Source organism: Gobius niger, assembly GCF_951799975.1.
Source record: "Gobius niger genome assembly, chromosome: 13".
NCBI lineage: Eukaryota > Metazoa > Chordata > Actinopteri > Gobiiformes > Gobiidae > Gobius > Gobius niger.
The window spans coordinates 29,091,297-29,116,680 of record NC_136864.1 but is presented as its reverse complement, the minus strand read 5'-3'; the positions used below and the strand labels follow the sequence as shown (position 1 = coordinate 29,116,680).

At 40.7% G+C, this 25,384-nt stretch overlaps 1 protein-coding gene across 3 annotated transcripts in view; it reads right to left on the bottom strand.

Moving 5' to 3' along the window:
* The window catches only part of mast3a (microtubule associated serine/threonine kinase 3a), a 63,127-nt gene extending 48,038 nt beyond the window's left edge, over positions 1–15,089 (bottom strand). Inside the window, exons 1-2 of one of the 3 annotated variants that reach the window (XM_079568634.1) lie at positions 14,798–15,089; positions 8,575–8,606 (exon numbers count right to left, since the gene is read on the bottom strand). In XM_079568634.1, the coding sequence (XP_079424760.1) occupies positions 8,575–8,606; positions 14,798–14,836 (71 nt within the window). In that variant the 5' untranslated portion in view covers positions 14,837–15,089. Of the gene's footprint in view, positions 1–427; positions 913–8,574; positions 8,607–14,797 lie in introns of those variants that run through there. The other 2 variants (XM_079568632.1, XM_079568633.1) reach the window with 2 other exon arrangements.
* Positions 15,090–25,384: the final 10,295 nt, after the last annotated feature.

The following is a 25,384-nucleotide window of genomic DNA, read 5'->3' as shown; positions in this document are numbered from 1 at the left end:
AGCAGGCAGTCACAACTGTCCACAATGGCCACGTTTTCTCCGTCGGAAACAAAAAAAAAAAAAAAAAACTAGGGCGGATGTTGAGCGACATACAGTGGGGCTGTGTATCACCGAGGCTTTTGTCAATGTGCGAGGATTAGGAGGACAAAAACAACGATGTTTCCCCCCGATTGAAAAAGCTAAGCCTGGAGTTCAACAAATTGCCCGTGTTTTTTCTCCCCCCGTTGGTGTTGCTGCCCAGCGGGGAGCTAATGACAAGCACAGACAGGGCGAAGGGGAGCACGGAGAGGTTTTTTTTTTTTTTTTTTTTTTTTTGAGCACGGAGGGAACATACTGGGGAACAGCTTAGCATTACGACTAGCTCCAGGTGTTTTTTTTATTTTATTTTATTTTTTTAAATTTTAAAATTTGCGCAGTTTCACTTTACCTTTTCGAGCGCTTCATCATAGCCCCGGTCACAAAGCTAGTCTTGTAACTGGGCAGCACGGTCCAGTAGTAATTTTGGTCCGACATGGTGGTGGTGGTTGTCTGGTAGTCCCAAAGAAGAAGAGAGGGGGGGAATAGGGTGTCTAAACTGGCGACATAATAACGCTTTAAACCCCGCTGTCTGTGGACGTCAGGCGGAGGAGGCGAGTGCGGATGCTGGCCCGGAGGAACGCAGTGTCCGACGGGGCGAAACTAGCCCAGAGCCGCGGCAGGACAGGACGGGACGCTGGAGGTGGCGAAGGAGGAGGAGGAGGAAGGGAAAAGCCGATGAAACAGCCATGTCCGGGGGGTTAAGGCATGATGCAGAAGGCTGGGGGTTCGAGTGCGGGGAGGAACGCGTTTACATTGTCGTGGTTCTCGGTCAATAATAAGTGAAGAGTGAGGCAAAGTTTCCAGACGCCGACACGAGCAGGCGCAGGGGCATAGACGGGGACGGAACGCGCATGCGCAACAGAGGAGACAGGAGGAGGGCGTGGGGGATTCAGGGAGCGTGGGAAATGTCTGTGCTTTCAAACAAATGATGACGATGGGTGATTCCTGGACGACTGAGAGCCAATGCAAACCTGTGTGTACTTGGAGAATCATTTTCATGTATGATGCAATAGACGTATATATTTGAAAAACTATATTGTTTATTTATTGCATTGTTGTAAGGGGTTTGGGCCGGAAATGGCCAGTTTCACTTGACCTCTTAACCACCGCCTTAACCGAACGCATTTTCTCCAGTTCGGTTTTACCCAAATCTAAAAGCTTCTTGACTGGAGCTTTCAACCTATAAGCCAGAATAACGCCTCATTTGAACGCTAAGACCTACGAAACTAAGCTAAACGGATATTTGTCCTTGTGTTGTTGCCGTGTTAGCGTCTTTAGGTGCCTTTCTGTCTTTTTTTTTAATGCTTTTTTGTTTCATTTTCATCCTTGTTTTGGATGGAAACGCTATTTTGACGCTTTGTTCAAGAAGCTTTTAGATTTGGGTAAAGCCAAACTGGAGGAAATGTGCTCAGTTCGGGTGGGGGTTTAGAAGTGAATATGTTCTAGTGCTACTTGGTATCACAAGCTTGAGAACGTCTTATTACATTGAGTTTACAACAGCTGTGTTTTCGAATTAAATGAAACGGTTCTGAATTTTCCCAGAGACCTTGAATGTCGCAAATGGAGACGTCAAAATCAAGGTCCTGATTTTTTCCCCACCCATTTCGAACAATTGAATGTGTCCGAGTCAGTTTGCATAGTGATGATTAACACCAGTGCTTAAATTGATCCTCCGTTTGGGGGAACGTATTACCTCAATAAAATATTTTTCAGGGTAAAGGATCCGGGAAATATTTTGGAGGATCCGGCAACAAATGTATCTGATATAATGGTGTTTAATGAGAGTGTTCCAGCAAATGTTTTGGTCTGTTCCCCCAATCCATCACATCAGACCAAAAGTGTTCCTGAAAATACACATTTACAAATTGAGCACTGGTAAACACTAACCTGACACTAAACTTAACTAGGATCATAGCATCAATATATCCAGGTTCAAGGATAATTGAGTCTAATATAATAGAGAGAAAAAATAATAATCCTGTATTGTGAACTAAACATCAAGCAAATTAAGATGGGGACAATAAATTGCAGTCTATATACAAATGCAATGGCTATGGCTTGAGATGGTACTTGGTGTGAAAAGTTTAACCACTGCCTCATAGCAAAACAAATTGCATATTGATCAAGGATAAGTTGATAGTTGAAATTAAATGATAGGCCTATTAATAATAGCATCACGTTGGCTAACACTCAGTCACCAACCCGTTAGTATGACTAGGCTCTTGACACCTTCAGTTTATGAAGATTAATTGCCTGCATGCGATGCCAATTTTGTCATCGATTTCTGTCAACATAATCGTCACTTCCTAATTGAGCCTCAAGCCTCTGACTCATCCCCTGTCAGGGCAGTCACCTGTGAGGGCTGAATCACCCCCGTAAAGGTGCAGAGAGTCCCATGAGCAGCATTTCCTCATACAAACAATAGGCTAATATCTGAAAGTGAAACTATATCCATGTTAAATAAGAATTACCTGCCGCTAAATCACAACTAAAATAGACCAAGTGAATAATGAACAAACAAACCAGTGCCTTAAGTCTTAAAATAACGTCTTATTAACATGGGATCCGCTTACTATACCAAGTTTAACAGACATGAGTAACTAAACAGACGCGGCAGTATCTCAGTGTCTCACATTTAAGATATTTAAAACTCTGTTCCACCATTTTAGAAGATTTCCTCGCATTCAATGTGATTGGACAAGTCAAATTTGTTTTTACAATGATAAAAACAAATTTGGAGCCATGTAAACTTATACTGTTTACATGGCTCCAAAGTGAAAGAAAGACGGAAAGAGAGAAAGTAAGAAAGAAAGAAAGAAAGAAAGAAGGAAAGAAAGTAAGAAAGAAAGAAAGAAAGAAAGAAAAAGAAAGAAGGAAAGAAAGAAAAAGAAAGAAGTAAAGAAAGAAAGAAAGAAAAAAGGAAAGAAAGAAAAAAGAAAAAGAAAGACAGGAAAGAAAGAAAGAAAGGAAAGAATGAAGGAAGGAAGGAAGGAAGGAAAGGAAAGAAAGAAAGATAGCAAGAAAGAAAGAAAGAAAGAAAGAAAGGAAAGAATGAAGGAAGGAAGGAAGGAAGGAAGGAAAGGAAAGAAAAAGGAAAGAAAGAAAGAAAGAAAGAAAAAAGGAAAGAAAGAAAGAAAGAAAAAGAAAGAAAGAAGGAAAGAAAGAAAGAAAAACGGAAAGAAAGAAAGAAAGAAAAAAGGAAAGAAAGAAAAAAGAAAAAGAAAGACAGGAAAGAAAGAAAGAAAGAAAGAAAGAAAGGAAAGAATGAAGGAAGGAAGGAAGGAAGGAAAGGAAAGAAAAAGGAAAGAAAGAGAAAGATAGCAAGAAAGAAAGCAAGAAAGAAAGCAAGAAAGAAAGAAAGAAAGAAAAAAGGAAAGAAAGTAAAAAGAAAAAGAAAGACAGGAAAAAGAAAGACAGGAAAGGAAGAAAGAAAGAAAGAAAGAAAGAAAGAAGCAAGGAAGGAAAGAGAGAAAGAAAGAAAGAAAGAAAAGAAGAAAGAAGGAAGAAAGAAAGAAAGGAAAGAAAAAGGAAAGAAAGAAAGAAAGAAAGAGAGAAAGAAAGAAAGAAAGAAAGAGAGAAAGAAAGAAAGAAAGAAAGAAAGAAAGAAAGAAAGAAAGAAAGAAAGAAAGAAAGAAAGAACTAAATGAGAACTACATCAGGAATAAAAACTAAACAAGGAATAAATGTGGTATCAAGATGACTGGACTCGACTCCAGTGTTTATGGTCCTGCACATGTCGTCTCACCATCACACCAGTGACACAGTGAGGAATCATCCTAATCCACTGTCATCTGTCCCGGCCACTATCCCCACAACCAAACCTGTTCTCAAAGTCAGAACGCTGCAATTACACACAAGGAAGGAGGAACTCGTATCACTGGAAACAAACGACCAAGGGGAAAAAATACTTAAGCGAAACTAATTATAGACTTACGTAAGATATGCCGACTCCAGATAAGTGAAATATTCCGTGTAGGGTTTATATACTGATGTAAGGCTTATGGAATGTTTACATTTGCCAGCTAGAAATGAGCCTTGCCTTTTAAGGAGGCAACTTTACTTTACAACAAAGAAAGTCTTGGTGGAAAAGGTTGAAAAGGAGAGAGAGCTTCCTTTGAAAGAATATGTGCAGAATATTTCCCATATGCCACTCGCTTGTTATGTAACATTTTCCCTCTGCTTCTTATGTGTGAAGGGACGTCAGCCAGCAATGCACGGTTCTACAGCGACAGTATCTATTCACTCATTAAGAGGATTAGCTTGTGTGAATCTAGATATTACCCACTGTGTCGCACGGTGCATGCAGGGCCATTATGGTGAGGCAACAGTGCCACCAAGCCACCGCTGCAGCACACTGTTGGACAAAGTCAAGTCTTTGTTTTTGGAACATGAGGCGCACGAAGAAAACCCATTTAAGGCGAGACACTGCAGGTGAATAGGGAAAAAATGTATATTTACAGATATCAATTTGAAACTGTTGCTGCAGATCACTGTGATGTAAATGTGAGAAAAAAATACATGGCAGGTTTTCTGTCATTTTATCTTTTCATCTAAGAACAAGGTGCTTTATGCCTAAAAATGCCCCAAATTTCCCATCGGATTTCCCATTCAGATTTCGGCGACGAAATCTGAATGGATTGAGCTACATTCAAATTTATTGTTTCATTTTATTGATAAATGAGCTGCCAAGACTTTCTCAGAGAGGATTTTGGATTTCTTAAAATAAACTGCTTTCTAGTGTAAAAATTTGTAAAAATTGAATTTTCGCCTTATTTTTTGACATTCAAAACTCAATAAATGGGGCTTAAGGGATTAGATAATAAAAAATCCCTCTGAAAAAATCTTCCAAATATTGTTCAGTCCAAGGCTGGAAAATGTGAAGTCTTTAGGTCCGACTGACGTGGACATAGTGTCGCCACAATGACAGAAAAATGTGTTTTGAGAAAAAGGCCCTTGAAATTGCATTCTCCCATATCAGTCTATGGGGGAACATTGAATCAGCGCAATAATTAAACATGTTATTGTGAAGATTAGGCATATTTTCTGTTTCCGGGTGAAAGCTTGTATGTTCAGAGACCAATTTGGCCCAAAACCTGAAAACTGAAAAAAATTAGTTTTGCCTGTAGTGTCTCCCCTTAAACACCTGAAAAAGTCAACTTGTTTGCATTACTTCACTTACATCATAAAAACACTTTCCACATCAGGAAACTATCAGCCACTGACAGTTTGCACCATCCATATCACAGTCATTGAGTGCGCACAGGTTTGCTTTGATAATAACCACTCATGACTAATACTTGGCCCGTACACATTTTAATTAAGCAATGATCTGAAGTCAGAAAGAGGTCAAAATGGCACCGTTTCCTGTTCATGTTTCTGTTTTTCAGGATTATGCATCAGTGCACAGGGGGAGGAGATCGGAGAGTTTAGTTTTAGTTTAGTTTATTTCAACAGGGACAATGTGCAAAAAACATGAATTAAAGATGCTTTGCGCCAGATTTAGCTTGAGCGAGTTTCCTTCTGCAGTCCCTGAGCAGGCGAGTTACAAAATACACAAAATCAAATATATTTAACCACTCAAATACAATATTAATTCACTCAACCATTCACCCGTTACAGCCATCAGTTCACATAGAATCATCAGATTTTAGAGGTTTTATTGTTGTCTCACTCGTCTGTGGCCAACAAGAAGTACATAATGTTTTATTAATTAATATGAGGAATAATTATTGCCTACAAGTAAGTTTTTGCAGCATCATGAGTCAGTGTATTCCTAATATGTTTAAAAACTGTATTTTAGAGTGTTCAAGGTTTCTTAACATGTTTTTTCAAACTAAACGTTGAGTCCAAAGCAAGGCCTAGATATTTAGATTCCTCCACTATTTTTATTTGACTCTGGTTTACATAAATGCACGGGAAGGAGGACTTCCGTTTTTGATTTTTGGTTAAACACATCGCTACGGTTTTATTTATATCCAGAGAGGAAAGCCAGTTTGAGATGCTTCCCATGACATTGGTTAGTTTATTGGCTACACTGGCCGCATCACTTCCATGCACGTAAACTGCAGTATCGTCCGCATACATCTGTATGTCCACCTCACCGCACACCGAAGGGAGATCATTTATGTAAAGCGCAAACAGCAATGGCCCAAGAACAGAGCCTTGTGGGAACCCATATCATTAGTCTCAGATGTTGATAGCTTACTTTTGACTCTTACGCACTGGACACGGTCACTGACATATGATTCTACCCACTGTAGTGCTCTTGGAGACAGATTCACGAGAGAGACGTTCAGCATATTGTTGGAGCCAAGAACTTCATAAAAACACATCAAGCCGCTAACACTCTAACATTGCTTTTAGGGCCAGGATGGTAATAAATTGCCTTTAATAAATCAAGTTACTCAAGATATAAAGGTAATGATTGGCTAATGGAATGTTTATTTATGCAATTATCAGTGCATATAAACGATATACCGAAGAGGACACCGATATAGAGATGAAATATTTGACAGTGGTTCTCAAATGATCATTCATTCATCAAATGTTTGAGCTTTTACGTACACTCTCTTTTTATGGCCATTTTGAGAGTATAATCCAACTCACAAATGCTGATTCTCCAGATACTCAACTAGCTTAAAAGAAGGTCAGTTTTATAGCTAACCGAATAAGCACAACAGTTTTCAGCTGCATCATCAATTAGCCTTTAGCACGATTAGCTAACACACTGTACCATTAGAACACTGGAGTCATTTACCACATCAATCTGTATTTCTGATTAATTCCATATTATCCTCATTTTCTTTTTAAAAATAAAGACATTTTCAGTGACCCCAAACTTTTGAACGGCAGTGAACCACCTCATAAAACACTTCCAAGTACTTCCAGGCCTCGATCCAGGACTGAATAATGTCCAAACTGCGCGTAAACTGCATCTGAACCAAACATCACCAAACCTCAATCCGTTACTAACATTTTAAAATAAGGCTGGAACAAAATATCGTTTTGTGCTCATTTATAGAAGAAAAATCAACATATTATGTTTTTGACTCAAAGATAGTTTTGTTATGACCAGATTTGATGCTGATGGGTTTAAAGAAATTACTTTTAAAATGCTTCTACCATTTGCACTTTTCAAAATGTTTGAATCAATATCAGGCTGATTTATTTTTGATTTATACATTTTGAATACTCCACCTGCGCCTTTCTTATTGAATGAATTTGGTGTAAACTATTGCAGTTTGTTAAGATGAAAAATCATAAATTGAATACTTTGTGCACTGGAATAATAATGTATCGCAATGTGCATCGTATCGGGCCGTCTGTATGTGCATCGTCCCAGCCGTGTTAAATAGTCTGCACTGGGAAACCCTTTTACAACAGACGAGATAAACTTAGAATAATATGCATCCAATGGAAAATTCAGATAGCTATCCACACCATAGGCGCCGATTTATGTTCTTCCCAGTGGGTGCCCAGTCAAAAAAATGGTAACACTATATATATACACCTTATTTAGCCTTAATAAATGATGAGTTAACACACCTAATTCATCATCATCAATTCATTAGTGAAGTTTAGCTAACACTAAATAACTCCTTAACTGTTAAGAGTTAATGCCTAACTCATAATGAATAGTTCTTCACATACTTCACTTATTCATTAAATAGTTATTAAGTGTTGGTCACAAATAACTAATGAACTGTTCATGGTGAATTAAGCGTTAACTCATCATTTATTAAGGCTAAATAAGATGTAGTTATTACAAAGTGCTAACAAAAAAATAATAATAAAAAAATTCGGGGGTAGGATCGAACTGGCAGTCTCATAGTTGGGAACCTGGTGCTCCACCTATAGAGCTAAACGGAATAGAGGCTTTATAGGTTAGGCTATATTTATTGTATCATTTTGTAATTAGAGCAAATTCGCCTGGGTGCCCAAAGATTTGACAGGGTGCTCCAGCCCCGCAGCACCCATGGGATCGGCGCCTATGATGCACACAATGTGTAACGTGTAAGTTAAAAGTCAAAACCGTTGGCATGACATAATTGTTTTGTTTTACATATTCATTGCCTCATCAAGTTTTAATCTTTAATCCAGACTCTTGCGTCATTTTCTGCTAATTTCCTCTTCATTGTCTCTTAGAGTATTGCATTCTTCCTGAACTCAGTGAAACAGCAAGTTGCTCCAATATATTTCCACTTATCAGGAACAGAAACAAATTGTGATTATGTTCCACTTTAATTGATGAGACGAGCCACTGTCAAAACACAATATTCATAATTTAGAGTTCCATTCAGAAATATGAGCCTGAACCAGTCTGAGGGGGTGAAACGGCTCTGTCAAAGCGCATAGGGCAGCTTTACCAAACAGGTCTGACAGACTGACAGCTGACAGCTCACACCCCCACACATGCACACAGGCATGAACAGAACACACAGTCCTGTCTCCTCGGGCCTGTGTGCTCTGGCGGAAAAAAGAAAACAAGGTACTTACACATTGCCTCGGCGCGGAAGGCTCAGCTCTTTCTGCAAAAGAGAGACAAATGTCCACTTAGAAACAGTTTGGAGACATTTAAAAACATCACACACACGTCTTGGGATTGCATCATCGATAGCGCTGAGGTTTCTGGGGTTCCTGGTGCATTGACCTCTTAACTCCCCCCTGAACCGAGAGCATTTTCTCCAGTTCAGCTTTGCCCAAATCCTGTAGGCCAGTGTAACGCCTCATTTGAAAGCTAAGATGTACAAAACTCATCTCAATGGATCTTTTTCCTCACGTCATCAGATTTTTTTCCCATCATTTTTTGGGGGTGTTTTCAACTAATTTTTGTAACTTTTTGGTAATTTTTGTGTCACTTTTTGTCACATGTTCATCATTTTTCCATCATTTTTTGTCTTTTTTTTGGGTCATTTTTTGTAATTTTTTTTGTCCTTTTTTGTCAATTTTATTGTGACATTTTTGCCACTTTTTCATAATTTTTTCGTAAATTTTTTGTAAATGTTTCGTCATTTTTTGTCACTTTCTGTAATTTTTTAGTCACATTTTTGTCATTTTTTCGTCAATTTTTGTGACATTTTTGCCACTTTTTCTTCATTTTTTTGTCAAATTTTTGTCAAATTTTTTGTCCGTTTTTTTGTCTACGTTTTCTCACTTTTTTGTCACATCTTCATCATTGTTTTCGTCTCAGTTCTGTTGGTATTTTCTCACCTTTTTTCCCAGAAGCTTTTGGATTGGGGTAAAGCCAAACTAGAGAAAATGTGCTCGGTTCAGGTGGGAGTTAAGGGGTTTTTGAGATTTGAATGTGCAAATTTGATGTATTTACTGGACTATTTTAGCAGTAGTCACCCAGTTGTTCCAAGCAGAGGCAGGGGCTTCAATGCTCAATGCAGATCAATATCACAATGACCCTAGCATTTCTTCTTAGGATCAGATCAAAACTAAAATCACAGGCATCTCCCATCTCTACGGCAAACCGCGGAGAACAAGAAGAGAGTCAGACATTTTTGAAAAAATTAAGTAAATGAACAATCAAAGCAATTCTCAAACAAAACAACACTTTCACTTCAGCTTCCACCGAGAGGAAATGAAATAATTGGCATTCTCCAGCGACAAAGTGGGCATTGTCTAAGTGCCGGAGATGGGCGTTAAATCAGACTTTGCATGTGGCAGTGCTGTCAGCTGGGTTGAAATCTTTTCGGAAGATTTCGTGGATTTTCTGTCTATAGGACTGAAATTTAACGCTGCACAATGTGTTGAAATAGCCTCTTGACTTGAGCGGTTTAATTTAGATTTGCAAAATATCCAGTTCATTGTTGTAGACATTTTAAACCACTTCAGGATATGGGCAGCACAATACGAGAAAAATAATATAAATAATAATAATTTTGGTGATATATTGTATAGCCCCTGGGTTCTAAAGTGGACAAATCAAATCAAATCATACAGACTTAAAACATTCTTTGGGTGCCTCAGCAGTGATATTATAAGTTTCATCAGTTGAATTATGGGATAGTGACACTGAGACACAGGGGCCACGGCTCCACAGGCTCTTCTGGGAATAACTTCATTACACAAGGTGGTTAGCAGCTTCATCGAGCCGTGACGAACACACTTTGGGCACAGAGCTGATCTAATGTTGGATTATGAGGGGGGGGACAGTTTTGGGTTTTACCAATATAACACAGGAAGTACAGGTTGGAGCACTTCAACAGTGAAGAGGAAATGATCAACGTTAACAGGATGACCAGAGGATTACTCAAACTGTTGGAATAAAGTGGAGCACTGCTTACAGGGGTTATTTAGTGTTCATGAGTCTGACGGCGGAGTTGCAGTGCCTCTCGAAAGTACTAATACACCTTGAACTTTTGCACATTTTGTCATGTTTACAACCATAAACATAAACAAAAAGACCAGGCAGGTACGTATCAACTCGTCTAAGCTCAAGCTATGGAAAAACGGTGGCCTGTTCCTTTAAATAGAGGCCACCTGTGCGTAATCTACTCTCAGTGTAATTACAGCTGTTTTGTGAGGGCCTCAGAGCTATGGTCGGAGTGTATTGGTCACTGAACAACATCATGAAGGCCAAGGAGCTCACCAGAGAGGTCAGGGATAAAGTTGTGGAGAAGTTTAAAGTAAGCAGTGTTAAGTTATACAAAGATTTCCCAAGATTCTGAATATCTCGCGGAGCACTGTTCAATCCATCATTCTGAAATGGAAAGAGTGTAGCACCACTGCCAACTTACCAATACAGTGCCCCAAGATAACTCTGGAGGAGCTGCGAAGTACTGCAAAACATTATGTATGGCAAACCTAACACTGCTCATGGTCCTGAGTGCACCATCCCCAGTGGCAAATATGGGGGGGAGCATCATGCTGTGGGGCTGCTTTTCCTCAGCGGGGACTGGGAAGATTGTAAGAAGAATTGGGAAGATGGATGGAGCCAAATACAGGGATACAGGGAGAACTGAGGCTGGGGCGGAGATTGACCTTCAGCAGGACAATGACCCTAAACACAAAGATAAATCTACAATGGAATGGTTTAAAAAAAGCATATTTTCTTTCTTTCTGACCTAAATCCTATTGAAAATCTGTGGAAAGACCTGAAAACTGCTGTTCACAAACGCTCTCCTTCTAATTTGATAGAGCTTGAGTTGTTTTGTAAAGAGAAATGGGCTAAAATGTCGGTCCCTACATGTGCTAATCTTGTAGAGTCAAACCCCAAAAGACTTGTGCTGTTATTGCAGCAAAAGGGAGTTCCACAAAGTATTCATTCATGCTGTATGAATACTTATGCGCGCCCCACTTTTCACTTTTCTATTTTTTGAAAAATAACAGAATCATGTATCATTTTGCTTTCACTTCACAGTTGTCGGTTACTTGTGTGTGAACATTCAGTCAAAAATTCAAAGTAAAATCGTTATGTTTATGGTTGTAAACATGACAAAATGTGCAAAAGTTCAAGGTGTATTAGTACTTTCGAGAGGCACTGTATTTAGTGTTCATGAGTCTGATGTCAGAGTTATTTAGTGTTCATGAGTCTGATGTCAGAGTTATTTAGTGTTCATGAGTCTGATGTCAGAGTTATTCAGTGTTCATGAGTCTGATGTCAGAGTTTTTTAGTGTTCATGAGTCTGATGGCAGAGTTATTTAGTGTTCATGAGTCTGATGTCAGAGTTATTCAGTGTTCATGAGTTTGATGTCAGAGTTTTTTAGTGTTCATGAGTCTGATGGCAGAGTTATTTAGTGTTCATGAGTCTGATGTCAGAGTTATTCAGTTGTCATGAGTCTGAAAGCAGAGTTATTTAGTGTTCATGAGTCTGATGTCAGAGTTATTTAGTGTTCATGAGTCTGATGTCAGAGTTATTCAGTGTTCATGAGTCTGATGGCAGAGTTATTCAGTGTTCATGAGTCTGATGTCAGAGTTATTTAGTGTTCATGAGTCTGATGGCAGAGTTATTCAGTGTTCATGAGTCTGATGGCAGAGTTATTCAGTGTTCATGAGTCTGATGTCAGAGTTATTCAGTGTTCATGAGTCTGATGGCAGAGTTATTTAGTGTTCATGAGTCTGAAAGCAGAGGCGAAACAGTGGTTCTTGTGGCGAGAGGATGACATGCATTTCAGAACATTGTGATGCCAAAACAACTGCCGTTTTTTGTGATTTCCTAGTTGCGACCACTCAAATTCCGAAATGCTAATACCCCCTGCAGAGACTTCCAGCATTGAGAGCGCTCATTCATGTCGCCTCTTGTACGTGTTATAAGCCGGTTACTCTTCTGACCCGAAACCCGGCGCCTCTAAATGCCATCACGCTCTCCATTTCCTGTGCAAATATCATTCTCTGCGCCTTGGCCTACTTCACAGCTCCACAAGGGGGTTTTGTAGTCGCTCACACCAGGCCCCCGCTGCCTGTGGCTGTACGGCAAGCACTGAGGGACAATGACTGCAGTCACATTTATCATTATTATGCACGTGGAGCTGCTGCCGGCACTGCTTTTGTAGCCAGGAATAAGTTGTCTGTAAAGGAAATCCATAATAGTAACACCGGGGAGCTCTGGTCCGGGGGTTGAATGGTTATAATTATGGGATGGATTGAGGCTGTGTCATTATCAATACAGATAATAAGGCTTATTACGGATGTTTAAGGCCATGTTAATTGATAATTGATTTGAATGATCAATTGTCCCTTGTAATTATCGTAAATACCCAGCACAAAACACTGCGGTACTTTCGCAATGATGTGAATATACGGGTTTGAAATTGCAATCCATTATAATGTCACGCTGGAATGTCTTAACTGGAAAGTAGCAATGACTATAATGCATTGTTTTTGCTCCTTGGACACTTTGCATAATTTATTTGGTGAGCTTCGTACAGACACAGCCGCCCAGACGGATGAAAGCGAGGCGGCCAATTTCGCTAACAAACCAAACAAACCCGCGGCACGCATACATTCAAAGCGCTGACCTTTAGATCAGAGCGTGAATGCACCAACCACTGAGCCACCGTCACGCCAAGCTTATACACTGCACACCTGGGTCATACTTGCTTTATTAAATATTAGGGCTGCACGATATTGAAGTGACTAGCGATATGCGATACTGCTGTGCAATATCGGGACAACGGTATTATTGCGATATTTCACTAAACTAAACAAGATATGTTCCATTTTTTCAGCAAATTGTGCCAAAAGAAGACTTAAAAAAACACCCCGTCAGGACCAAAACAAGGGTAGAATTTAACAAGGCTAGTAAATGTTACACTAAAACTGAACTTTTACACATGACTTGCAAAAAAATGGGTCAATCTCAGTCAGATGAAGGCTACGGTGATGTTGCGATATATTGTGGCTTCTCGCGATACGGATATTGCATCAGCTAATATCGCAATACGATGTTTTTTCGCGATATATCGTGCAGCCCTATTAAACATCATATCTGCATTACACGATATGTATGATTTGCCCATTCATGTACAACATTTGCTACAACTTAACAGTACATCAAATAAGCGGATGCATCGAACTCGAAAAGGAATGGGAACTGTGTAATTTCATCAATGTGGTAGGAACGACTAGATATGGCTGGGGGAATTTATGAAGTTTTCATGGAAATAGCAATCTCTACTTTGGTCGATCTCAATAATCGTCACAGGGCTTTTTAATTGTCAGGTTTACAGCCCTTTCTACACCACCTAGTTCTGGAGTTTAATAGGAGATAATGGGAGACTTTTGTGGGTTAAATGACACTGGAGGGAAGCATTTGTTTTTGCTTGAGCTGAGGTTTCTATAAATAGTGTCTCATTCATTCATTTTTTTTGTGCCATAATGTCCAGCCCTGTACTAAACACACCAAATCCCCCCAAAATGCGGCTCGATTTGGAAACTTCCCCAATATATGCGTCAGTTAATCCAGCCGATATCCACAGTGGTTGGGTCAGAACAGATTTGTCCTCAGCGTCACGGGTCCGGGTTCCGGCTCTGACAATCTGCAGAGTATCTCTCCTCCTCTCTGAACAAAGCCCAAAGACTAAAGACAAGCCAAACCCGTACTAACAGACACTAAACTCAGGGGGAAAAAACAATGAAATCGGGACTGGATCAGGACTAAACTGGGCTATGAGCATCTGCATTTAGGGGAGGAAAAAAAAAAAGTGCAACCATGAAACAATGAAAGCAGAAAATCCATTGTTTTGACTGACATTTTTGGGATAATGAATGGATAACGCGGCTATTCTGACTTAAACCTCTTTAGCGTTTGCTCGAAAACAATGGCACTGCCTCTGTGTCCGTGAATGAAGCAGTCGTCAGCAGAAAACGCATGACTTATCATCCGTCCATCCATCCATTCTGGAGGAGATGCCTGCACGCCTGGTAAACATGGCACCCGCGGAGGCAGCTTTAGAAGGCTGTTTTTTTTTTTCCTCTTTCTTCTCCTTCTTCTGCCAATCAGGCTTAAAGCGGCGGGTTATATGCCACTGTCTCCAAGGCAACCTGACATCCAATAAAGTGGGAGCATCTTTTTTTTGCTCACTGATAAGCCCAATTAGCGCAACAAGAAGAAGAAGCGAACACACGAGGGGGAAACAAATCAAAACCCGTTCAGTTAAACACGCTGACGTTTCTTTGGCGACCGCGCGTAAAAAGGCGAAACATCACAAAAACGCACACGTATTCATGGCATTCATTTGTAAACACTGGCAGGAAATTGTCAAACGCTACCTGTAGTCCGCGTCTCCTCAGAATATTGGGCTCGTCCATGTTTTTGAGGCTAAAAAAAAACAAAAAAACAAAGCTCCAAGTGTGCGCTCGGAGCGGTCAGTCCGTCAGCCCATTCGTTCTCCTTCTTTTAGATCCGTGGCCTGCCTGCCCGCCTCCTCCACCTCACCCAAGTGGGACTGCGAGGCGCTACTACGCGTTGCTAGTCGTGCTCGGCAGCCAAGTACACCTCCTGTGCGGTGTGTGTGTGCGCGTGGACGTGTGTGCGCCGACTGTAGTCTTCGTATAGCCCCGGTCACCTGATCCACTGGGGCGCTCTAACCCCACCCCTCTTAATGACATTGGGTGATTTTTCTTTTTTTTTTTTTACAACCCCAAACCCAGGCGGGATGTTTACGAGAGCACTTTAATTAATTCGGAGGAGTAACAGGCCTGGAAATAGAAGCAGGCAGGGGCTATTTTGAGGGTTTGACCTGCAAGCAGAGAGGAGCTGGGATGTTTACAGTGTGGATCTGGGCCAATTTAGCTTGAAAACAGAAGCGTTACAGGTCCCATGGCTGGATAGGCTACTGGAATGAAAATGTACGTTTAAGCAGCTTCATGTGAATTACAGTTGTTTGTTGTTTTCTATGACGCTCTGGTGTGCCATGTGTGTCCATGTGTCTGTAAAGGGAACAAAAAAGTAATCACACATTAAAGTGAAACGTTAAACAAAGGTGTTCAAATTGTAACAACTGTATACAAAGTGTAAGAAAGGTGTCCAACATGTAACAAAGTGTAACAAAACTTGTACAACATGTAACAAGCTGTACAAAGTGTAACAAAAGTGTACAAAGTGTAACAAGGTGTACAAAGTGTAACAAGGTGTACAACATGTAACAAGCTGTACAAAGTGTAACAAAGGTGTACAACGTGTAACAAGATGTACAAAGTGTAACAAAGGTGTACAACATGTAACAAGCTGTACAAAGTGTAACAAGGTGTACAACATGTAACAAGCTGTACAAAGTGTAACAAAGGTGTACAAAGTGTAACAAGGTGTACAAAGTCTAACAAGGTGTACAACATGTAACAAAGTGTAACAAAACGTGTACAACATGTAACAAGCTGTACAAAGTGTAACAAAAGTGTACAAAGTGTAACAAAGGTGTACAACGTGTAACAAGGTGTACAACATGTAATAAGCTGTACAAAGTGTAACAAAAATGTACAAAGTGTAACAAGATGTGCAAAGTCTAACAAGGTGTACAACATGTAACAAAGTGTAACAAGGTGTAAAAAAGTGTAACAAGGTGTACAAAGTGTTACAAAGGTGTACAACGAGTTACAAAGACGTACAACGTATAACAAAGGTGTACAAAGTGTAACACAGTGTATAACATGCAACAAAGTGTAACAAGGTGTACAATGTATAACAAAGGTGTACAACGTGCAACAAGGTGTACAATATGTAACAAAGCACAACACAGTGTAACAAGGTGTATAACATGTAAAAAAAAGTGTACAATGTGTAACACAGGTGTACAACGTGAAACAAGGTGTGTAACATGTAACAAAGTGTAACAAGGTGTACAAAGTGTAACATGGTGTTCAAAGTTTAAGAAGGTATACAACATGTAACAAAGGTATAGCCTATGTGTAGTGGCAGGTGTTTTCGTCATATATAGTTTCATAACTTGGAGGAAATTACCGCAAAAGTAATGCGCAAATACACCTTCCCCAATGCAGTTTTTATGCAGGTCCAAATAGTACATTTAAACACATGGCCTATTTGTTTTCTTATAGATTAAATCAAACAGAGGAAAGAGAACTGGACAAAATGGGAAACCTGTGAACAAAAGAGTCAACTTCAGCTCAAACTGCCCAAATAGTTTTTGTATTTTCTACTGCATTTACTGTAGAAATTTGAGCAATATAATCATTTTCAGAGAAATTTAGAGGTTTGAATCCAGTTTGAATCCAATTTAATGCTTAATGACATTGAAGGCCTTGATTTTGGCACAATTTAATGACTCAATGCTTTTTAATGCCTCACAGACACACTGTAATGCGTAGCTGTAAGTGACACGCTATGTATGTGCTTTTTGTTTACACCTTGCACCCCTTTGTTACACATACACCCACATGTTGTACACCTCTGTAACACAGTTATACAAACTTGCACTTTAATGTGTAATGACCTGTACTTACATGTGTAATGACTTTCTTATTACCTGTACCGACACATGGAACTTGCAGGCTGTAATCTAAAGTGTTACTTCGGTTTGTTGCCAGAGCTGCCCTGGGGCATGTGGACAGAGATGTGGCTGCCGTTCTGCGCCGATGGCTTCATGGACAACAAACTGCGCAGTGGTTCTCAATCGGAGCTGCTTTGCAAAATGTCTTGCGAAATTGTGACCTATAAACCTGCTTTTCAGCACTTACATACATCAATATTTGGAATTATGTAGCTTAGATAATGTCTGTAAATGGAGACTTCATTACTAAATACTTTGTTGCTGTGATCAAAGCAGTTAGATTGCCAAACTGAGGGTAGTTTATGGAATGTAAACATACAGATTTTTTTGCAACAAAATCCAGGAAATAACAAATAGAAGCTTCAGGCAGCAGAAGAAACGCCCAAGGATTACTGAAACTACGTAAATTAAGCCAAGTATTGCTCTGCTTTTGATGAGGGAAAACATGTTTCTTTTGATATTGAGCAGATTCTACTATAGTCGCCTCATGCATGAGCAAACACTATTTCCTCACAGAGTCCTGCTGATTTAAGCATTGCTCTGATGACTCTCAGTGCGTTTGCAAGGACTCAAGTATCCTGGTTATTCATGAGGATTATAAGTATCCTTGTGTGGTCTGTGTTCATGTAAAGGCAGTATCCTGATTTTAGTTTCCTGGATAAACCAGTATATCCAGGTTCGGAGAAACCAGGATTCTCTCACTGGGTTTTCCCACAGTATTGAGGATACTGTCATGTTAATGTAGAATCCATGGTTTCTCCCTGCTGCTGACGCGATAAGCAAACTCCCCCATTGCAACTGTAGCTTTGTATCTTGTATTAGGGGAAACAACCACCTTTTGGCTCTGCTCTAGTTCCAATGACTGTCTGTGCTGCTCTCAAGACTAAATGGTCACTTTGGGACTCTGAACAAACATATGCTTTTGCACTTTTTCCTTTTTTTCACTGAAGCTGTGACAGAGCTCTACAGTTCCCAGCGCTTCCTTGGATAGTTTTTGTGTGAGTCCAGTGTTTATCTTATCAACATATTTTTCATTTGCCCTGCAACCACTCTGGTGCCTAATCCTTCAGGATACGCTCTTCTTTCTTGTGGGCTTGTCCAGGCTCCTCTAAGTGCATGTAAAAAAAAAAAATAATAATCATAATGCACTGGTTTTCTGGACACTCAGTATACATGCATTGTATTATTCATTCACGTCATGCTTGATGGTGGAAGCTGCTATTTTAGCCACAGCTGCCCTGGGCTAGGCTTTCTGGTGTTCCCAAACGGTCTTCCATCCAAGTACCGACCAGGCTCTTCCTGCTGAGCCTCTGAGATCTGACGGGATCGGGCAGAGCAATGACCACAATATCACAATATCTGGCCACAATATCTCACATCATAGGCATAGCAACAATCGTAACCGGTATACATATGATAATATGGAAAACACAATCTCAAACACAAGTATTGAAAACCATTTATCAATTATAATTTTTGTCAGAAACCCACTGAAAATGGTGCCGTGACCCACTTTTGGGACCTGACCCACTTGAGTAACCTGGCAACAAGCCGATTGATATTACAAGGCCAATAACATATACACTGACTCAATCTGGCGCCGCGCTGTTTTGAATCGTTCGGGGAGAAGTGGCACTTTGGAGCAGTATTTGGATCAAGAACACGGCAAATCCATTCAATAGTTTTGAAAAAAGTGTGTTTGTGATATGTGTTGCAGCATACCGCATGTTTTTTCCTCATCGCCGCGTTGTTAATCACTATCTTTTATTCCCGAACCAATTTTGGACTGGTTCCGAACGGTGAAGGCAAGAGGCTCCTGCAGAAAACTCAAGTCATGATTAGTCGATATTAGCCACCCAAGTAGCTACTGAGCTAATGAGCCATATTTTTATCATGATTATTTGCATACAGACAGTAACCTATGGCCTGCTCATAGGATGTGATATGTGGTCTACACTTGGAATACAAGCGTGTAAAAACATGAAAATGCATGTTCTGTCTGCATACCCTAAACAAAATATCAAATCTAAATCGAATTACTGGCTTTCTGTGCCCACACTGATCATCTTATTTGATCCTTAAGTGTAGCTTACACACTTCCTTTGAGTAAACATCAGGATTACCACCACTGATTTCTTTCTCTTCTCTACGTGTGAATGTGCGGGCCTGCCTTCTCATCGACGTTTCGACAATCCGTCTTAAACACACACAGTTAGCACGTGGTCATGCAAAACTTCACAAAAGGGCTTCAAATAATGTTCCTTTTCCTTCCTTCGATGGTATGACTTGCGCTGTGACGCCTCTCCTTCCTCTCCCAGGTGGCCACGGGAAGCCTTGGCCCAGCGTGCAGTGATTAGAAAATCAATTTTGTGTGCTATAATTGACATTTCATTGAATAAAGCACGCCACTGTTTATGTGCTATGTACTCGCTAGTGACTAATTTAGTTTGGCACAGACTACAGTAGATATTATGTAAAGCAAATAGGCACAAAAATGGCACTTGAGCGTGACGTTTGTGCTCAAAGGTAAAGCTAAATAGTGTAACTGTTTTGGTTTGATTGGTTGCATTGGAGGTTTACATTGAGTCAATTTGGTCCAATGTACCTCATTTTCAATAAACATAATTTAGTTCTCCTGATTTGATCTACGCCTGGTGGTACTTAAGTTCTATATTTTATGTGCCCATGTACCTTGGTTCTCCCATCCAGAAAAATCAAGGTTATTCCATCGACGGCACCTTCTATATTAAACTCATGTATGACGGCACTTCGGACCGAATTAACACGTTTTTGAGTGACAGTGCAGGATTTTAGAGGTGAACAGGTCTGGGCTCATTCTACACATTAGGACATTGTTGGAACATGTAGGGGGAGGAAAATACAATATTTTAACATTTTTAAACTCTGCATAGTCCCTTTAAAAGAACAGGCCGCTGTTTTTCCACACTGAGATATGTTCTTGCCTCAGCTTAGACGAGTTGATGCGTACCTGTCTGGTCTTTGTGCGTGCCTTCAGTTACACAAAACGACCAAGGAGGTTGTTAGCATTTGGCCTCTCCCAATGTGTTCCTATAGCTCCAAACGGGGGTGAAGTTGGAAGCGACCAGGCTCTTCCACGGGAACACACAAAGATCAGACAGGTACATATCAACTCGTCTAAGCTCAGGTAAGAACATATCTCAGTATGGAAAAACGGTGGCCTGTTCCTTTAAGGGGCTACAACCAAACGTGTGACCTTTATTTTCTGTGGTGACTTTTGTTTTTCGGTCAGACAGTAACGCATTGTGTTATCTAATATAACCATAAGGATAGATAGGTGAAATATTAGTGACTTCTTCTTGGCTTCTGGTTCAGTCCTTATTTACATAGTTTTGTACCACTTGTACAACCAAATATCAGCACGAGTGACCTTTTTTGCCTCCTCCTTGGTTGACGGGTCAGACCAAGTGCGGTTCAGAAGCCCATTATGAGAGACCAACAGGCCCGGTTTTGAATAGGCCGTCCTTCTGTGGACCCATCACCTGCAGGAGGAGCCATAATGTGATTTGCAGCTCCAAACAGCTGCCCCCACATCCGGCATTGGACAAGTGGAAGAAAATGGATGGATGGATGGGACCTTTTTAGTGCCAACCTTTTTTTTCTTTGGGTCAGACAGTGTATGTTTCCCTCTGTATACAAAGCATGGGTAAGAGTTAGAATGTTCATGAGAAGTAAGGAGATGATGCAACACAAAAAATAGACTCATAACTAAACATTTAGACGTGGATCTAAGTGGAACATATTCCACCTACACTGAGTGCCTGATGTGGGTGGAAAAGCGCTATATAAATAGAAACCGTTTGCCATTACCTTTTTACTATTTCCAACAGTAGATAAACTTTATGCGGGGTGTGAAAATCTTAAGGATGTTCACACTTTTTCCTATTGGGCCTTAAACCTCTTACCCCCCCCACTTTACCCTTCGTCGTTGTGTTTTCATAGGGCTTTTGCTGTTGTGTTTCGGTCACTCTCCGACATGTCCTCAGCCCTCTTCCACTGGGAGCATAAATACTGTAGTGTTGTTTGAAGGGCGGGTTCAAAGTGGAGCGCTTTTGTGCTTGGTACTGCGATTCCTCAGTTCAACAATGGGCACTGTCTTGTCTCCACGAGTCACATGGCCTTTCCACGAGCCCCGGGGGGGGGGGGGGAGAGGGCACGCACCGGAGCTTGCTCTTCCTCCCACATCCGCGCCGCTCATGGGGGAAAAGGCCCCCCGGCGATCATCCCACCCAGAGCACATCACGGGGGCATTGGGGAGGGCCATACTTTGTTTACACAATGAAAGCAATGGACCATTTTAAGGTGCTGCTGGTGGCATCATTAGTGATTTTACACTGTTTTCATTTCAATTAGAGATCATTGCATTTGCTCTCGAGACGTAACATAACACAACATAGAAAGTAGAATGTTCCGCAGAGTGGCTTTAAACGCGTGTTATAAAATCAATCCCAAATCTCCTGCAAAGATACAAAAAGGTTCCCCTTAGCTCTGACTGCATTTAGCCAGTTATTTTCTAATAATGTTAAAACTCATCAAGCGTTTCCACAGCAGAAGCGTTTTCCCCAGAGCCACACAATGTTAACCAGGAAGTGGTTTTATGACAGTGTGCATGTGTGAGTCTGACAGTACAGGAAACACCGTTCAATACGTCGACGCAATAGGCTTTTGAGAAGAAATGTAAACGACACTGATTTGACATTTTGGATTTATGCGGCATTAGGGCTGGCACAAAGCTGTCTGTGACGTGTTGCAGTTTTTTGTATGTTATCCAACAGTGCTTTAACCATTTTTGTAAATACTGCTTTTCATTGGCCTTTTGCAACTATGTTTTAGTCAGAACAGTAATATTGCCTTACCACCAGTAGATGGCCCCATAGAGTCACTGCCGCCTCTGAGTCCTGCTCAAGTTCTCTCTCTTTCCAGCAGAGTGTGTCTTGAATTGTAAAGTGACAAACTCTACACACATCTTCGATCAGTATTCCTGTTTAAATACTATAGTACTTTCAGTGCTACTTACACTATGAGGATGCTTAAAGGCCCAGTACCCATTTTCAGGGGTTGACAAACAATGAAAGAGGTAGCGGGGCTTGAGACAACAGATTGTTCCACAAGACTCACAATGAAGAAAGCTTAAAGTTGCACTATGCCACTTTTCATATAAAAAAAGAAGTTAGTTAGTAACATGTTTACTATAATGAATCCTTTTCGTGGTCCGTCTGGGGGTAATACAAGTGTTAATGGGATGACTGGGGGGTCTTTCATCTCCACAATGTGTCTCTGGCCAGAAAACCACAATTGCAACTTTCCTGCCACCAGACCGGAGCAACCAATACACACTAATAGAATAATGAAATGAAAAGAAGCAACAGGCAGAGCTAACTGCGGGCTAGCGCCACTTTAAACAGTGTCTACAGCCAAGTTTGAGTGAAAAAAATTATTTCCATTGTGTAATTGGATGAACAATATCCCTCTCTCCCTTTTTCTTTACTCTCAGCGTAGTATTTACTCTCACGGACAATTAATGAGTAAAAATCGTAACATGCTACAACACCTGCAGTGGCGCTTATGGCCTCTAGGGGCAAGAGTTACTTAGTACTGCTTTAAGACATATTTGACCTGTCAGTGACCCAGCGGATGCTATGGTGGTTAGTTATTTTTTAGGTTAAGGTGTCATTATGCACAACAACGGTACAGTGAAATCTGTCCTCTGCATTTGAAAATATGTTCACAACAAACACTAATGATGAAATTAATATGGTCATAAAAACACTGCGATACAATAACACATTTTCTCCATGTTATAATGTGACAACGCCAAACCAATAGGCAAGGACACCACCTCTATTTTGTCCTCAGGTGAGGTGCTGACATTGATGCATTACCACCCCCTAGTGGCTAGGGGCGACTCCAGAAGACTCGTCATAATATGAAATCCTATATATCGGGAGTGTATCGCCGGGGTCCAGAAACAAAAGCTCCAAAAACTGGGAAAATACTATTGAGGAAACTTTTTCAATAAATGAATAATAATGAGTCTGACAGGACTGTAACCTCGGCTTACACTTGTAGTCATTATTCATTTACTCAGCACTTGGTGGTGGTAAGCTACTATTGTAGCCACAGCCGCCCAGGGGCAGACTGTCCATTTACCACGTGATTATAATGTGTTGTTTATATCCTGAGTTCTAATTATGTCAGTGCCCTCTGCTTGACACATGTGGAATTCTTTCCTTTATTTAAGCTGCCCCCTAGTGGGGCATCTCCCGTGACATCATTATGGAGAGCATCATATTTTTAACCACACAAGAGTTTTCGCTTTGAGTAACTCTGCAGAATCGTGGGGTCTTGATGCTGCTCCGTCTAACCCATGGAGCCATCTTGGATTCTCACTCGACTGGTGTCATTAGTGTAAATGGGGAGGAGTGACGGATGATGATCTACTAGTAATGTGCCCTGGCCCTGAGCCACCTGACACCTGGCTCGCCTGGGTAATAGGCTATGAAAATATGCACAACTAATTAACTACAAAAACAGTTTAAGAAAGCGACAGTTTAGAATATTTTTTTTTAAATAAGGCTGTTCGTGTGAAGGGGTAAAGCTGAGTGGACCAGGACTCTGCTTCTTTTGTCATCAGACACTTGTTTGGAGCTGGACTCTGCTTTCAGGCTGTCCTATTCAAACATTCCACTGTGATCATAGTCATTTTGTCCGCCCCCATCTTTTATAAACAAACTGAAAACTCAGCAAAAGCTGCCTAATAACAAATAGAAAGTTGTTCAGGCGTCTTGCATGACAACATACCAGACTCTGAAGGTATAATTAGGTCAATGGATCACCTGGGTACAGCATGTTCTTGACGTCGCTGTCAAACAGGGCTAGACATGTAAAGCTATTAGACAGTGTCGTTTTGTTTTTAAAGCGGATGTGGAGACAGATCTTTGTGGAATGTGCATGTAAATTACAATACAATTTCACTGATAAAAAAAACAGCAGCGTGCTTGTAAATATTATCCGTGGAGAATTGTAAAATGCAGTCATGACTGGAGCAGCGGTGCAAAACCAAACTTGTAAAAACATTATATTGGTTTTGGAGGAAGGGAAACCAGAGTACTGCCCTCAGTGCTCCTCTGAAACAGTGCACCGCCTCTTGGGTTTGTTCCTGTTTCAGAGCGTGGTGTCCTGCACTGGTCTTCCTCCTTCCTCTTCCCTCCGCTCCACAACAGTCTTTCACCATCTTTTCAAATTTCAAGTTCATTTAATTGATTCATGCTTGTTGGGAAGAGCGTAGCAGACAAACATAATCCGTCTTAATCTCCAGTGAGCGTACATTGGCCAGAACAAAAGCAGGGATAGAAGATTTGTGTGGCTTAGGTGTGAGTCTTGCCCGGATACCTCGTCGTTTCTCTCATTTTTGCTTCCTGTAGCTCCTCTTGTGACGCCTCCACTGTGCTGCAGGTGTGGGGGGCTCTTGGTGGCTCTTCAGTGTTTCAGACGAAGAAATGTGTAGGTCTCAAATGGCTTTAGCTCATAAGCTAGCTGTTTGTTTACTTTAAAAAAAGCTGGGTCCTTCTGGCTAGTATGGGCTCTGCGGTAAAAAATCCATCCAAAAAACATATCTATGTGTGTCCATGAGTGAAACGAGTGCAAATCAAACAAAACTATTACTATAACAATTACTAATACAAATACTTCATTTTGCCTGAACATTGTCTGTTCTGTTTTTTTGCCTTAAAGGAATAGGCCACCGTTTTTACATACTAAGATATGTTCTTACCTCACTTTAGACGTGTTAATATATCCCCGTCTGGTCTTTGTCCGTGCGCTCTGCCAGGCAAACGGAGCACATACGCAGCCTCTCCCACATGTCATATAGCTCCGAAAAAGCTCACGATAGAAGCTACCAAGCTCTTCCACGTGTTCCCTATTTAAATAAAGTTCCGTGAAGTGTTTTCATGCGAAGTATATTTACACAGAAATGTAGAATGTCGATTTTATAAGCAGATAAAAAGGGGGACTATATTGTGAGGCGTAATGATACGAGGAGTAAAACGTCCGCGCAGTAACTCCTAAAGGTTATTGACGGAAGTGAGCGGGGGAAGTCTTTAGGAGTTACTACGCGGACGCTGTGCTCCTCGTATCATTACGCCTCACAATATAGTCCCCCTTTTTATTTGATTATAAAATCGACATGTTACATTTCTGTGTAAATATACTTCGCATGAAAACACTTCACGTAACTTTATTTAAATAGGGAACACGTGGAAGAGCTTGGTAGCTTCTATCGTGAGCTTTTTTGGAGCTATGTGACATGTGG